This window comes from Prorops nasuta, unplaced genomic scaffold (assembly GCF_024137725.1).
Source record: "Prorops nasuta isolate Cenicafe-Biocafe unplaced genomic scaffold, Cenicafe_Pnas_1.2 PNAS00010, whole genome shotgun sequence".
Classification (NCBI taxonomy): domain Eukaryota; kingdom Metazoa; phylum Arthropoda; class Insecta; order Hymenoptera; family Bethylidae; genus Prorops; species Prorops nasuta.
In genome coordinates, this window is record NW_027116807.1 from 7779324 (window position 1) to 7791848 (window position 12525).

The 12525-nt window shown below is 36.3% G+C and overlaps 2 protein-coding genes across 2 annotated transcripts; both read left to right on the top strand.

The window, feature by feature from the left end:
* The first annotated feature begins 475 nt into the window (after positions 1-475).
* LOC136777150 (uncharacterized) lies at positions 476-1006 on the top strand. The gene has a single exon (XM_066733225.1). It carries the CDS (start codon positions 476-478, stop codon positions 1004-1006), a length of 531 nt encoding a protein of 176 aa, XP_066589322.1.
* A 530-nt stretch (positions 1007-1536) lies between these two features.
* On the top strand, positions 1537-3708 carry LOC136777151 (uncharacterized). Its single transcript, XM_066733226.1, has 2 exons — positions 1537-2204; positions 2313-3708. Exons 1-2 carry the CDS (start codon positions 1537-1539, stop codon positions 3706-3708), a joined length of 2064 nt encoding a protein of 687 aa, XP_066589323.1.
* The last annotated feature ends 8817 nt before the right edge of the window (positions 3709-12525 follow it).

The following is a 12525-nucleotide window of genomic DNA, read 5'->3' on the forward strand; positions in this document are numbered from 1 at the left end:
TAATTTTATCACTTATTCGTTGGTTGAACGCATTAAATCGCAAGTTACGAAATTGTCGTTGCCTATAAGTGCATTAAATAACGTAACAACAATGTCACAGGGTATAATTAATATTCGAATAAAATCAATTGTTAATCAATATGAAAGAGAATTAATGTGCTTAGTAATACCTACCATCTCAGACTTAGTTCCAACAGAAAGATTCCCACGACATCAATTGAAAATACCGAAAAATTTAAAACTAGCCAATCCGGTATTTCATATACCACGAGCTGTAGATCTGTTATTAGGCTCAGGAGTTACTACGTCATTGTTTTGTGTAGGGCAGATCCGTTTATCCGATCACCATGAAGATGCGTACGCGCAAAAAACATAATTAGGCTGGGTAATTGTTGGTGGCGTTCCGTCAATGAAATCATTAATGCCATCATGCCACACGACAAGTATAGGAAAATCGATAAACATAGGTTGGATAATGGAAGAATCCAATAGTCAAACTGTTGCATCAAAGGATGTCGAACTTTGCGAAAGACAGTTCAGAAAGACAACGAGGCGCAATTCCGATGGACGGTACGTGGTGCGATTACCTTTCCGCGACGATAATTTTCACTTACGAGATTCCAAGATGATGGCGACGAAACGGTTGTTGTCTTTAGAACGAAAACTAAATAAGAACATTAAGTTGAAGGAAAATTACGAACAAATATTAAGGGAATATTTACATTTAGGACACGCTCAGATCTGCCGGGTAGAATCCAACGGTGGATACTACATGCCGCATCACGCCGTGATCAAAGAAAGTAGCGACACAACAAAGGTTCGTGTAGTCTTCGATGCGTCAGCAAAGTCAAGCAGCGGTTTATCGCTAAACGAAGCGCTTCTGATAGGGCTGACTATTCAAGGAAAATTATATGAACATTTGATTATATTTCGAACATACAAATACGTTGCGACAGCAGACATTGAAAAAATGTACCGCCAAATACTGGTTCATGAAAATGATTAACAATTTCAAAGATTCCTATGGCGGCAACATGAACAAATAGAAACGTACCAATTAAGGACATTAACATTCGGGATTTCGTCATCTCCGTTTCTGGCCATTAGAGTTTGCATCAATTAGCCGACGATGAGATGGAAACATCCGCGAGCCGCTCAAATCGTTAAAGAACATTTATAGGTAGACGACTTGTTAACGGGCGCGGAATCGATTGAGGAATTATGCAATATTCGAGACGACATAATTAACTTATTATTGAAAGGAGGGTTTAAGATTCGTAAGCGGGCCGCAAATAATCCGGACATATTATTAGGTATCCCGGAGACCGATCTTCGCGGAAGTTTCACGATCAATTTAAACGATTCTTTAAAAACGTTAGGTTTAAATTGGGATACACGAGCAGACACCTTTTCATATTCGATAGACCAGAGTCAAGATCAATAATTACCAACGAAAAGGAACATATTATCGAAAATTGCAAGCATATTTGATCCGTTGGGTTTGATTGGACCTGTGACATTATACGCAAAAAAATAATGCACGACGTTTGGCGTCACAAATTAAATTGGGATGAGTCCGTTCCACAGAAGATACATACCGATTGGTTAGTATTCGAAAGACAATTAAATGCCATTAATGATATAGTTATCAAAAGAAGAGTGATCGACGATAATTCACGCGAAATTCAATTACACGGTTTCTGCGACGCCAGCGGTTCGGCATACGGGGCATGTATATATGTAAGATGTGTAAATAAAAATGAAGACGTATCGGTAAAATTACTGTGCACAAAATCTCGAGTGGGGCCATTGAAGCCGACCACAATTCCTCGTTTAGAATTATGCGGAGCGTTGCTATTATCAAAATTGTGTCTCGAAACAAAGAACGCTTTACAATGTAAAATTGATAATATCACATGGAGTGATTCTACAATTGTCCTACAATGGATACAAAAATCCCCAAATATCCTAAAACCATATATTGCAAATCGGGTGAAGGAAATTCAGAAAACAACAAAGGAATTGCAATGGCGCCACGTACGATCCGAAAATAATCCAGCTGATATAATTTCGCGAGGTCAATTACCAGGTGCACTTACGAACAATACCGCATGGTTTTATGGTCCCGCGTGGTTGAATCGAAATGAAAGCGAATGGTCAGAAGAGACAATGTGGACAACGAAGTTCCTGAATTACGCAAAAACGTATGTTTAATACTCGTATCCGAACGGAACAATTTCTTTAAAAAAATACTCGTCATATAAAAAACTAATCCGCATCATAGCCTATTGCTACCGTTTTTTGAATTGCAGAATAAAATTGAAAGGGACATTGCAACCAGATGAAATCGAACGAGCAGAACGATGGGTTATAAAAGAATTGCAATCTTGTGTATTCAACGACATACTCCAACAATTAAAAACCAAGGAGAAATGTTCGAAAGGAAAATTCGCAAAACTCAGTCCTCTTTTGGATGAGCATAATATAATTCGCGTGGGGGGTCGTTTACATAAGTCAACCTTAACCTTCGCGCAGAAGTATCCGATTCTGATACCTGGATCACACCTATTAACTGATTCCATAATACGCGAAACGCATGAACAAAACTTTTATACGGGGGTCCGAACCACATTATCTTTGATACGACAAAAATTCTGGATTTTGGATGGCAGGAATCAGGTTAGGAAGGTCATACACAAATGTGTACGATGCATTCGTTTCCAACCTGATACTATACAATATAAAATGGGTGATTTGCCATCTAGTCGAGTCCGAACGGCGCTACCCTTCGAAACTACGGGTGTAGATTTTTGCGGTCCTTTCTACACAAAGGAAAGAAAGTATCGAAATAAAACTCAGGTAAAAACTTACGAATGCGTATTTGTCTGTATGACCATAAATGCTATACATTTAGAAACAGTTACAGATTTATCCTCTGATGGTTTTTTAGCAGCTTTGAGAGGGTTTATTGCTCGTAGAGGCCTACCTAAACACATACATTCTGACAACAGAACTAATTTCGTTGGAGCAAATAATAAACTAAAGGAATTATACAATTCGCTTAATTCGTCAGAACATGAAAAAAAGGTAACCGAATTCGCAAGCGAACGCAGAATAAAGTGGCATTTTATTCCCCCTTTGTCGCCGCATTTCGGCGGATTATGGGAGTTCTTTGTTAAAATGTTTAAACACCATTTTAAACGCGTTGTTGGCAATACCGTGTTCACTTTAGAACAGTTCAATACTTTCGTAAACGAGATTGAAGCAGTCCTTAATTCTCGACCGATCATCTTATTGTCGTCCGACCCTAATGACATGATTGCATTGACACCGGCATACTATCTCATTGGAAGAACGTTTGCTACACTACCTGAACTGGACTTATCATCAGTTAACGAAAATCGCCTAGCAATTTGGCAACATTTGACGAAGATGCGCCAAGATTTTTGGAAGACATGGAACTTGGAATATCTAAATTCATTGCAAGAAATACAAAAATGGGTTAACGACGGACCAGTATTAAAGGTGGGCATGGTCGTTATCATAAAAGAGAAACATTTACCATGTTTCAACTGGAATCTTGGACGAATCAAAGAGCTACACCTGGGAGAAGACGGCATAGCAAGAGCTGCAACCATCCAGACCATCTCCGGTGAGATCAAAAGGATTACCAAGCTATTATGTACAATACCCACCGAATCTTTGTAAAGACTTGTAAACACTCGCTAAACAATTGTAAACATTGTATTCAGCGTTGTTGAACATATCTTCAACGGGGGGAGCATGTTGGGTAGTTAGTAAGAAAGATCTAGAAAGCGCTTGAAATAAGATTTTGTAAGGGCGATTTGCGACGTAGTGCTTCTCTGGAAAAATAGCGCCGAGCGCTTCTGCGAAGTTTTCATTGGTTGAGGCCCCCACCGCTATATAAGCGAGGGGTTGGGGCGCCGCGAACTACTGCTAACACGACATTCGATGTATTCAAACGTGATCATATTAAAATCAGCGATTACCAATGCGTAATAAGACAGCATTCGCCTGTAACGTAGGGGTCAGCCATCTTGCCGAACCAAAGTAAATCGCACGCGTCCGTGTGCAATACCGGTAGTATTGCACAATGCTGACACCCGGACTTCTTTTCCGGAAATGCGTCAAACATTGGGTGTCGGCCGTGGATGTGGAAACTTTTTGGTTGTCATATGTCGAAAGATCATGGCGCTACTGACGACGCATGACCTATTAAGCCTCCTACATATATGCGAGTTCCGCGACCCTCGAGTTGAGTCTTATTCTGTGCAAGCTTAGCCGCTGCCGCATCATCCGCGTTCCAAGGTCGTAACTCTAGTCAATGATGCCGATCTGCGGACGGACGGACTCCCCACCATCCGTTCGCGAACTCACCAACACGTACAGAGATGCCTGCATCCGTTAGTCAACCCCAATCATATCCTACTCCCTAGTAACTCACACCATTGCAGGAATGCATAGGTGTCTTGGCTTGCATCGCTCAAGTTCGATAAGCGTCGGTTGTCTGGGGTGCGAAAGAGAGCGGAATAATTTTCTCGGATCTCTCTGTCTCGAACCCAAACTGACTCGAACTGAACTTCGTTCAGCCGACGAGCTAGAATCCTTTTCGGTGGCAATTTCAACTTTTCCTTTCGTAGATTCCGGTTCAATTACTGTAAGAAAGTTTCGTATTATGATAAAGAAATGTTAACATTGTTTGATTGTATTATTAAATAATAAATAAAAACAATATATTAATACATTGGAATATAATAATGTACAATTTTAATTCCCACACCCCATTATAAGCAATTAAAGTGTTTATTTATTTCTCCATTAATAATAATCATTAAATTAATTATTTATTTTAAAAATCAATCTTAGAATGTATACAAATTTTAAACAAAATTAAAAAAAAAATATCCAATAAGACTCGAACCCGCGACAATCTGCGTTGCGAGCAGACACTTAGCCACCTGTGCTACACAACCTTTCGACATTTCTTATATAAACGGAAAATGTAAACGGAGGTTCTCTTGAAATGATACTTATCGTATTTCTTTCTTCAACATAGTTTTAAAGCTGAAATCGTATGCAGAGTTATAATTGCACAATATATATACGAGGCCGAATAGAAATTATGCAAATTAAAAATATTCGAATCTCCGAAAATCAATTTCAACTTTATTTTCGAAGATGTTAATGCAAACGCTATTCAGCATTATACAGCATGAAATATGATAAACGTTTATTTTCAGAAAAAAAATAACAATGGGAAAATATTTTTCTTTGCTTATATCGTTAAATAATCAATAGAAGTAGGCTTATTACATGTAATAATAATGTGTAACATTAATACCTACATCCTATATCATGCAATTACAATTAAATTTTTCATTCCATTATTAATAATGATTATATTAGCAATTTTTATCAGAAATCATTATTTCAATATAAACATTTTATATAAAAGTGAAAAAAAAATTCAGAAGGACTCGAGCCTGCGGTGATAAGCATAGCGAGCGGACATTTAACGACATGCGTTACGCAATCTTATGTTGTCAGTAGTGGTAGCTAGGGGGTTCCTGTGACACGGTGGTGAGGGGAGTGCGGGTGTGCGGGGGGAAGTGTCTTGGGTTTTCCTGTGACACGGTGGTGAGGGGAGTGCAGGTGTGCGGGGGAAGTGTCTTGGGTTCCTGTGACATGGTGGTGAGGGGGGTGCGGGTGTGCGGGGGGAAGTGTCTTCTTAAGAGCTAGGGTTTATTGGGTGATGAGGAGGGTGCGGGTGTGCGGAGGAAATGCTTTGGCTATGGGGAGTGAGAGAGAGAGAGAGAGAGAGAGATCCCTCTCACCCTCTCTTTCTCTCTTAGAGTCTCTCACCCCTCTCCCATCAGCCTAAGGCCCGGATGGTTAATTATCCTACGGGTCCACTAGTTCTCTAAGGCTTACCCCCTCTCCCATGACCCTAGGACCCGGATGGTTAGTTATCCTACGGGTCCACTAGTTCCCTAAGGGTTACCCCTCTCCCATCACCCTAGGGCCCGGATGGTTAGTTATCCTGACAGTTACCCAGAGAACTTTTTTTTGTATTTTAGTTGGTGGAGGAAAAAGTTTCTTTTTTCTCCACTAGGTGGCGATCACGAAAATTACTGGGGCAGCTACACCGCTAGGGGTCCTAAGCATCTTACGGACTGTCATTTTTGTTTTCTTAGTCCTGCCCTCGGAGGGTCTTTTCTCCCTCCACATACTTATCCTAGACCCTCCCACTATTTTCCTACTATGGACCCTCCATTTAACTTCATTTCACATTTAACCATTTTTCTTCCCTCTCAACCTACCTCTACACCATTGAAGGGTCTTTTTCCCTCCACATACCCATTCTATTCCCTCCTACTATTTTCCTCCTTGGGTCCTTCTTTTAATTTCACATTGTACCTTTCTTGAACCTTGGATACAGATTCCTTTTTTCTTATACAAGCTGTCGATAAATATAAAGTGAAAAAATATGCAGTATCAAATGGTTATTAATTTAGCGTATAGACAGAATTCTCAAGTAATTCCTATAATTACAAGAATAATAGGTGAAATCATGTCAAATTTATTTCCTTTTTTCTGTTTTTTTTGTTTTTTTTTTGTTTTTTACAGATTAAATTAAGGGAAATAGGAGTAGAGGAAAAGAAAGAGTCTTTTAAATAAAATTTATCATATAATTAAAAACGAACATGAAACTTATATAAAAACTAATACAAATGAAACTTATATAAAAGCTAATACAAATTAAACTTATATAAAAAACTAATACAAATTAAACTAATATTTAGCCCATTCAGCTAATAACAGACTCTGAAACATACAAAAAAGTTATTAATATCAAGTAAATTGCGAACTTAATTTTTATTATTTACCTTCTATTTGTTTTCGCACCCACTTTGCGAAAACATCCACCTCCTGGTAGACACAGTGGATTGGTTTTCCTGATCTGCCACTGAATTTTAATTTATGCAGTTCGCATGGGAGGTTGAAAGTTGTAAAATGTTGCCTTAAATTGTCATACTTGGGGCACTTGTAATATTCCAAATTAATGCATTCAATGCCCATTAAATTTAGAATATCACGTTCTATAGTGCCCCCTTTGTATGCAACTACTGGATACATATAGTCTCGTTGCACAATTCTTATGAAGTCATATATTTCACTTTGTATATACTTTTCAAAACCCATATTTCCATATTCTATGCCATGTACATTTCTATACACATAGTTAGCACTTTTTTGATCTTTAATACTTAAATCATGAAATGTGTTATTCACTTTAAACGAGGGGTAATATGTGTAATCAGTTTTTACATCTTTTATGGCTACTTCTTTATATACTATTTTCTTGTTCACCATAAATCCATCAATATCTATTATATGGGTGATACTGTTTAAACTGAACATTTTCTAACTTGAGCGAAAAAATAAAGTAGTATTCAATATTCTAAAGCTAGAACTGAACTGAAGACTACCCTACACGCTCCTCAAGATCTTTTAAATGCTGTAAGGGATGTGAAAAATTTGGTCTGTGGTGGGAGGTGACTAACCAGACACTTTTAGAAACACCATTGGTCCAAAGAGAGAATAGTTAAGGATAGTGGGAGAATTGAAATACTTGGTTTGAAGAGAAGGGGAAAACTTTAGAGAAACAAAAAAAGAATATATTTAAAATAACGGCAAAGTGTAATAAATTTAGTATTAAAAACGCTAACATGATGATCCCAATGTTCGTCGATTTTCAAGGATTCCATTTAATGGATAAGACATTTATAGTTAAAGAATTTGCAGTTTTACAAGAACTAAAAGTGCATCATATTTTATTTTCACCCCCCTTTCCACATACTTGGTTAAGTGAAGAGGAGAGAAAGAAAACAGAGTAAGTATATTTTATAAAAAACAACGAATTATTATTTTCAATGAATAAGGAATTTCTTTTTCAGTTCAATCTTTTTCAATCATCATGGCTTAAATTGGATGGATGGTTTTTCACCATATTATAAATATAAAGATATTATAAAAAAATATGTATATGAGAATACGGTTTTTGTAAAAGGGGTGGAAAAGTTAAATTGGTTAAAGAGTATTTGTGATTTAGAAATTAGTAATGTAGATGAATATGTGTGGGGAAATTATAATTTAGAAGATGGTTTATATAATTCACAACTTCCTATTTGCATGAATCATGAAGGTATATGCGCACTGAGAAATGTATATTATATGAAATATATGTATGAATCAAAAATCTAGAATATATGTATATTTTAAACTTGAATGCATTCTTTTTACTTCAACGCGAAACCTGATCCGTAAAGTATTTATGTTACTGAAGTGTCTCGGAGACTGATTATTTGAAGGGTTCTCCATCTAAGATTTTTCATTAGTTTCACGCTGATCATTTAAACGGAAAGAAGTACGATGTCGCTTCTAAATAGAGTTTTAAATAGCCAGGATGAATATCGTGAGTGGGTACGTGATTGTCGCGATTACATTAAAAAATTGAGAGTTGCTAGCCGCAATGCACGTATAGGGGCAAGGCAGAAAATATTTACGGAAATTGCTCAGATACAGTGTCGATTAATCAGAGCAGCAAGAGAAAAAAGTTATTCTTCAAATCACGCTCTTAAGAATCCCGATTTAAGAACTCAGCATGATTATCGCGAGTGGGTTTGCAAGTGTCGTGATTATATTCGAGATTTGAGAGAATCCAACCGGAATGCAACTCCAGATGCTATACAGAAAAATCTTGCAGAAATAAAATGTATTCGAAAGTTACTTCTCCATGCGGCGAAAAATAAAAATTCAATTGGAGCGGGCATTAATGCGGAAAAGCTTATTTGGAAAGATCTTGATTCATCATTTAAAAGTCGAATGTGTAGTGGTATGATAGTAAACACTAATTATATCGAACCACATGAATTTCTATTGGCAGCATCAGAAATGCTGCAATCCTACATGAACAAAGTATTCAGTAAAGTAAGCGCTGTTAAGATAAATATGGTATTCAACGGACAATTTATTTGCAAGGAAATTAGTGATATCAAACATATTTCCACAAAAAATGTGATTTTATTCAAGACTGATACTTTTAGTGATTGGTATAAAACAAACGTCATAGATAAAATTTTAACAAAATTAGGTGAATTTCAAGAGCGTGATAGTGGGTGGGCTTTGGAAAAAATATTAAATTTAATTGTGAATATTAATCACTATAATCCACTACATGCAGGCTGTGGAATCGACCTTCCAAAATATATTAAGAACAAACATGCAGTGATAAACATACAGAGTGATGATAATACATGTTTTGCATGGGCTGTAACGGCTGCACTCTATCCGACTATTTCAACTAAAAACCCACAACGACAATCTTCATACCCCCATTTTAAATCTGTTTTCAACGTCAGAAGTATAACATTTCCAACCACATTAAGGCAGATACCTAAATTTGAAGAAGATAATGATGTGTCGATTAATGTTTTCACCATGGTGGATGAGCAGGAAGGGCAGGAGAATAAAATTATTGCACCTCTTCAACTCACAAAATGTGAGAAATCGAGACATGCGAATCTTCTTCTTCTCGAACATCAAGGTGCAGCACATTTTTTATGTATCACGAATCTTTCTCGCTTGCTAAAGAAACAACTGACTCGAAAAAAACAATCTCATCTTATTTGTAATCGGTATGTTATACTGTTTATATTTTAATATAATTTTATTTAATGTTTATATACTAATATGATTTTTCTCTTAGATGTTTACACTATTTCTTCAATGAGGATAAACTTCAATCTCATAAACGTGATTGCAGTCAGCTCAATATAAACGTCCGTATACTGCTACCTGAAGAGGACCGTTGGGTGTCCTTTAAAAATGACAAGAACAATGAGAGGACCCCATTCGTCGTATATGCAGACATTGAATGTTTATTAGAGAAAGTGAATGAAACGAGCGGTAATAGTAGTATTTATCAAAAACATTTACCCTTTAGTGTAGGATATTATTTTAAAAGCGTTCGTGATTCATCGCTCTCAACCTATAAATCATATCGTGGACTCGAGTGTATAGAATGGTTTGTGCGAGAACTCGATAAAATTGCTAGCATAGCGAGCGAAAAACTAAAGACTGTAGTGCCTATGAGAACGCTAAGTATTAGCGAAAATTTTCGTCATAACAATGATCCCGACTGTCATATATGTAAAAAGCCATTTCTTCCAAATCAAATACGTGTTCGCGATCATGATCATTTAAGAGGTAAATATAGAGGACCCTCTCACAACAATTGTAATTTAAACTATAAAGATTCGCACGTTATTCCAGTAATTTTTCATAATTTATCTAATTACGATGCACATTTCATCTTCAATGCGATCGCAAACATGTATGAGGGTTCAGTATACCTGCTACCTGTACATAAGGAAAAGTATATTTCATTTACAAAATACATACGGAAATATAATATTCAGCTCAGATTTATTGATTCATTTAAATTTCTTGCATCAAGTTTAGACAAATTGAGCTCATACTTGGAGAGATCTCAATTGCAAAACTTTGAGTCAGAATTTTCGAATTTAAATACGGAACAATTTAATCTACTAACAAGAAAAGGTATTTTTCCTTATGATTACGTAGATAATCTGAATCGTCTGGAAGAAAATGCTTTACCGCCTCGCAAGTTATTCTATAACAAATTAACTGACAGTGATATTAGTGAAGAGGCATATAATCATGCTAAGGAGGTATGGATCAATTTTCAAATACAAACACTTGGGGAGTACAGCGATCTCTATTTAAAAACTGACGTATTATTACTGACAGACGTTTTTGAAAATTTTCGCGATAGCTGCATGGAGAATTATAATTTGGATCCTGCACATTATTTTACACTCCCAGGCTTCACTTGGGATGCAATGCTTAAATATACTAGAATAAAATTGGAACTTTTCACTGATGTTGAAATGTTGCTTTTCGTAGAACGCGGAATACGTGGTGGTTTGAGTCAGTGCTCTCACCGCTATGAAAAAGCAAACAATCGGTATATGAATGATTATGACTCAACAAAACCAAGCAAATATTTAATGTACTATGATGTAAATAATCTATACGGATGGGCAATGTGTCAAGCTCTACCTACTCATGGATTTCGCTGGATTGAAGATACTAACAACTTTGATATCTCTAGCATACCTATAGATTCATCTGAGGGTTTTATTTTAGAGGTAGACTTGGAGTATCCAAGCGTACTTCATGATAATCACTCTGACTTGCCATTTTGTCCGGTACGTGAGGCTCCGCCCGGAGCACGACAGAAGAAGCTACTTGCAACTGTCGAAAATAAGGAGCGTTATGTTATACATTATCGGGTTTTACAACAATGTATTCGTCATGGAATGGTACTGAAACGTATCCATCGCGGATTAAGATTCCAGCAATCTGCCTGGCTAAACAAATATATAGACTTAAACACACGTTTGCGAGCTGCATCTAAAAATGAGTTTGAGAAAAATCTTTTCAAACTAATGAACAATGCAGTGTTCGGTAAGACGATGGAAAATGTAAGAAATAGAGTTGATGTAAGGCTAGTTAGTAAGTGGGAAGGAAGATATGGAGCAGAAGCATTGATATCCCAACCAAATTTTCACAGTAGCGCCATATTCAACGAAAATTTGGTTGCGATAGAATTAAAAAAATTAACGGCGAAATTTGATAAACCTATATATGTAGGTATGAGTATTCTAGATATTTCAAAAACATGTTTATACGAATTCCATTATGAATATATGCTTCCAACGTTTGGTAGTAAATGTAGAGCATTGTATACCGATACAGATAGTTTGATATACAGTATCGAATGCGATGACATTTACACGATCATGAGAGAAAATCTTTCAAGATTCGATACTAGTGATTATTCGACTAATAACCAGTATAATTTACCTCTAGTAAATAAAAAAGTGCCTGGTTTGATGAAAGATGAGAATAACGGGAGAATTATGACTGAGTTTATTGGGCTGAGATCGAAAATGTATACATTTAAAATACAAGATAAAATTTTTAAAAAAGCTAAGGGCGTTAAGAGTTGCGTTATCGCTAGAAAAATAACGTTTGAAGATTATAGAGACTGCTTACAAAATTTTACTGTTCATATCCATAATCAAAATTTAATTCGTTCAAAATTGCATAATGTTTATTCAATTGTACAGCAAAAAATTTCTCTCAGTCCACATGATGATAAGCGCTATATTGTACAAGGTACTGTATCAACTCTACCATGGGGTCATTATAGGATAAATGAAATAGAATTAAGTGAAGTAGATTTAAATGAAGATTAAATAATTGCTTCTTTATTAATAAATTGTATGTTACAAAATATTGTTTTTATTTATCCATGAATTATGTGTATTATTGAATCCTAACCACTTTACAAAGACTTTGTCCCCCTTCTTACGTAATACCTTCTCAACTAGATATACATTAGGATTAGCAGTT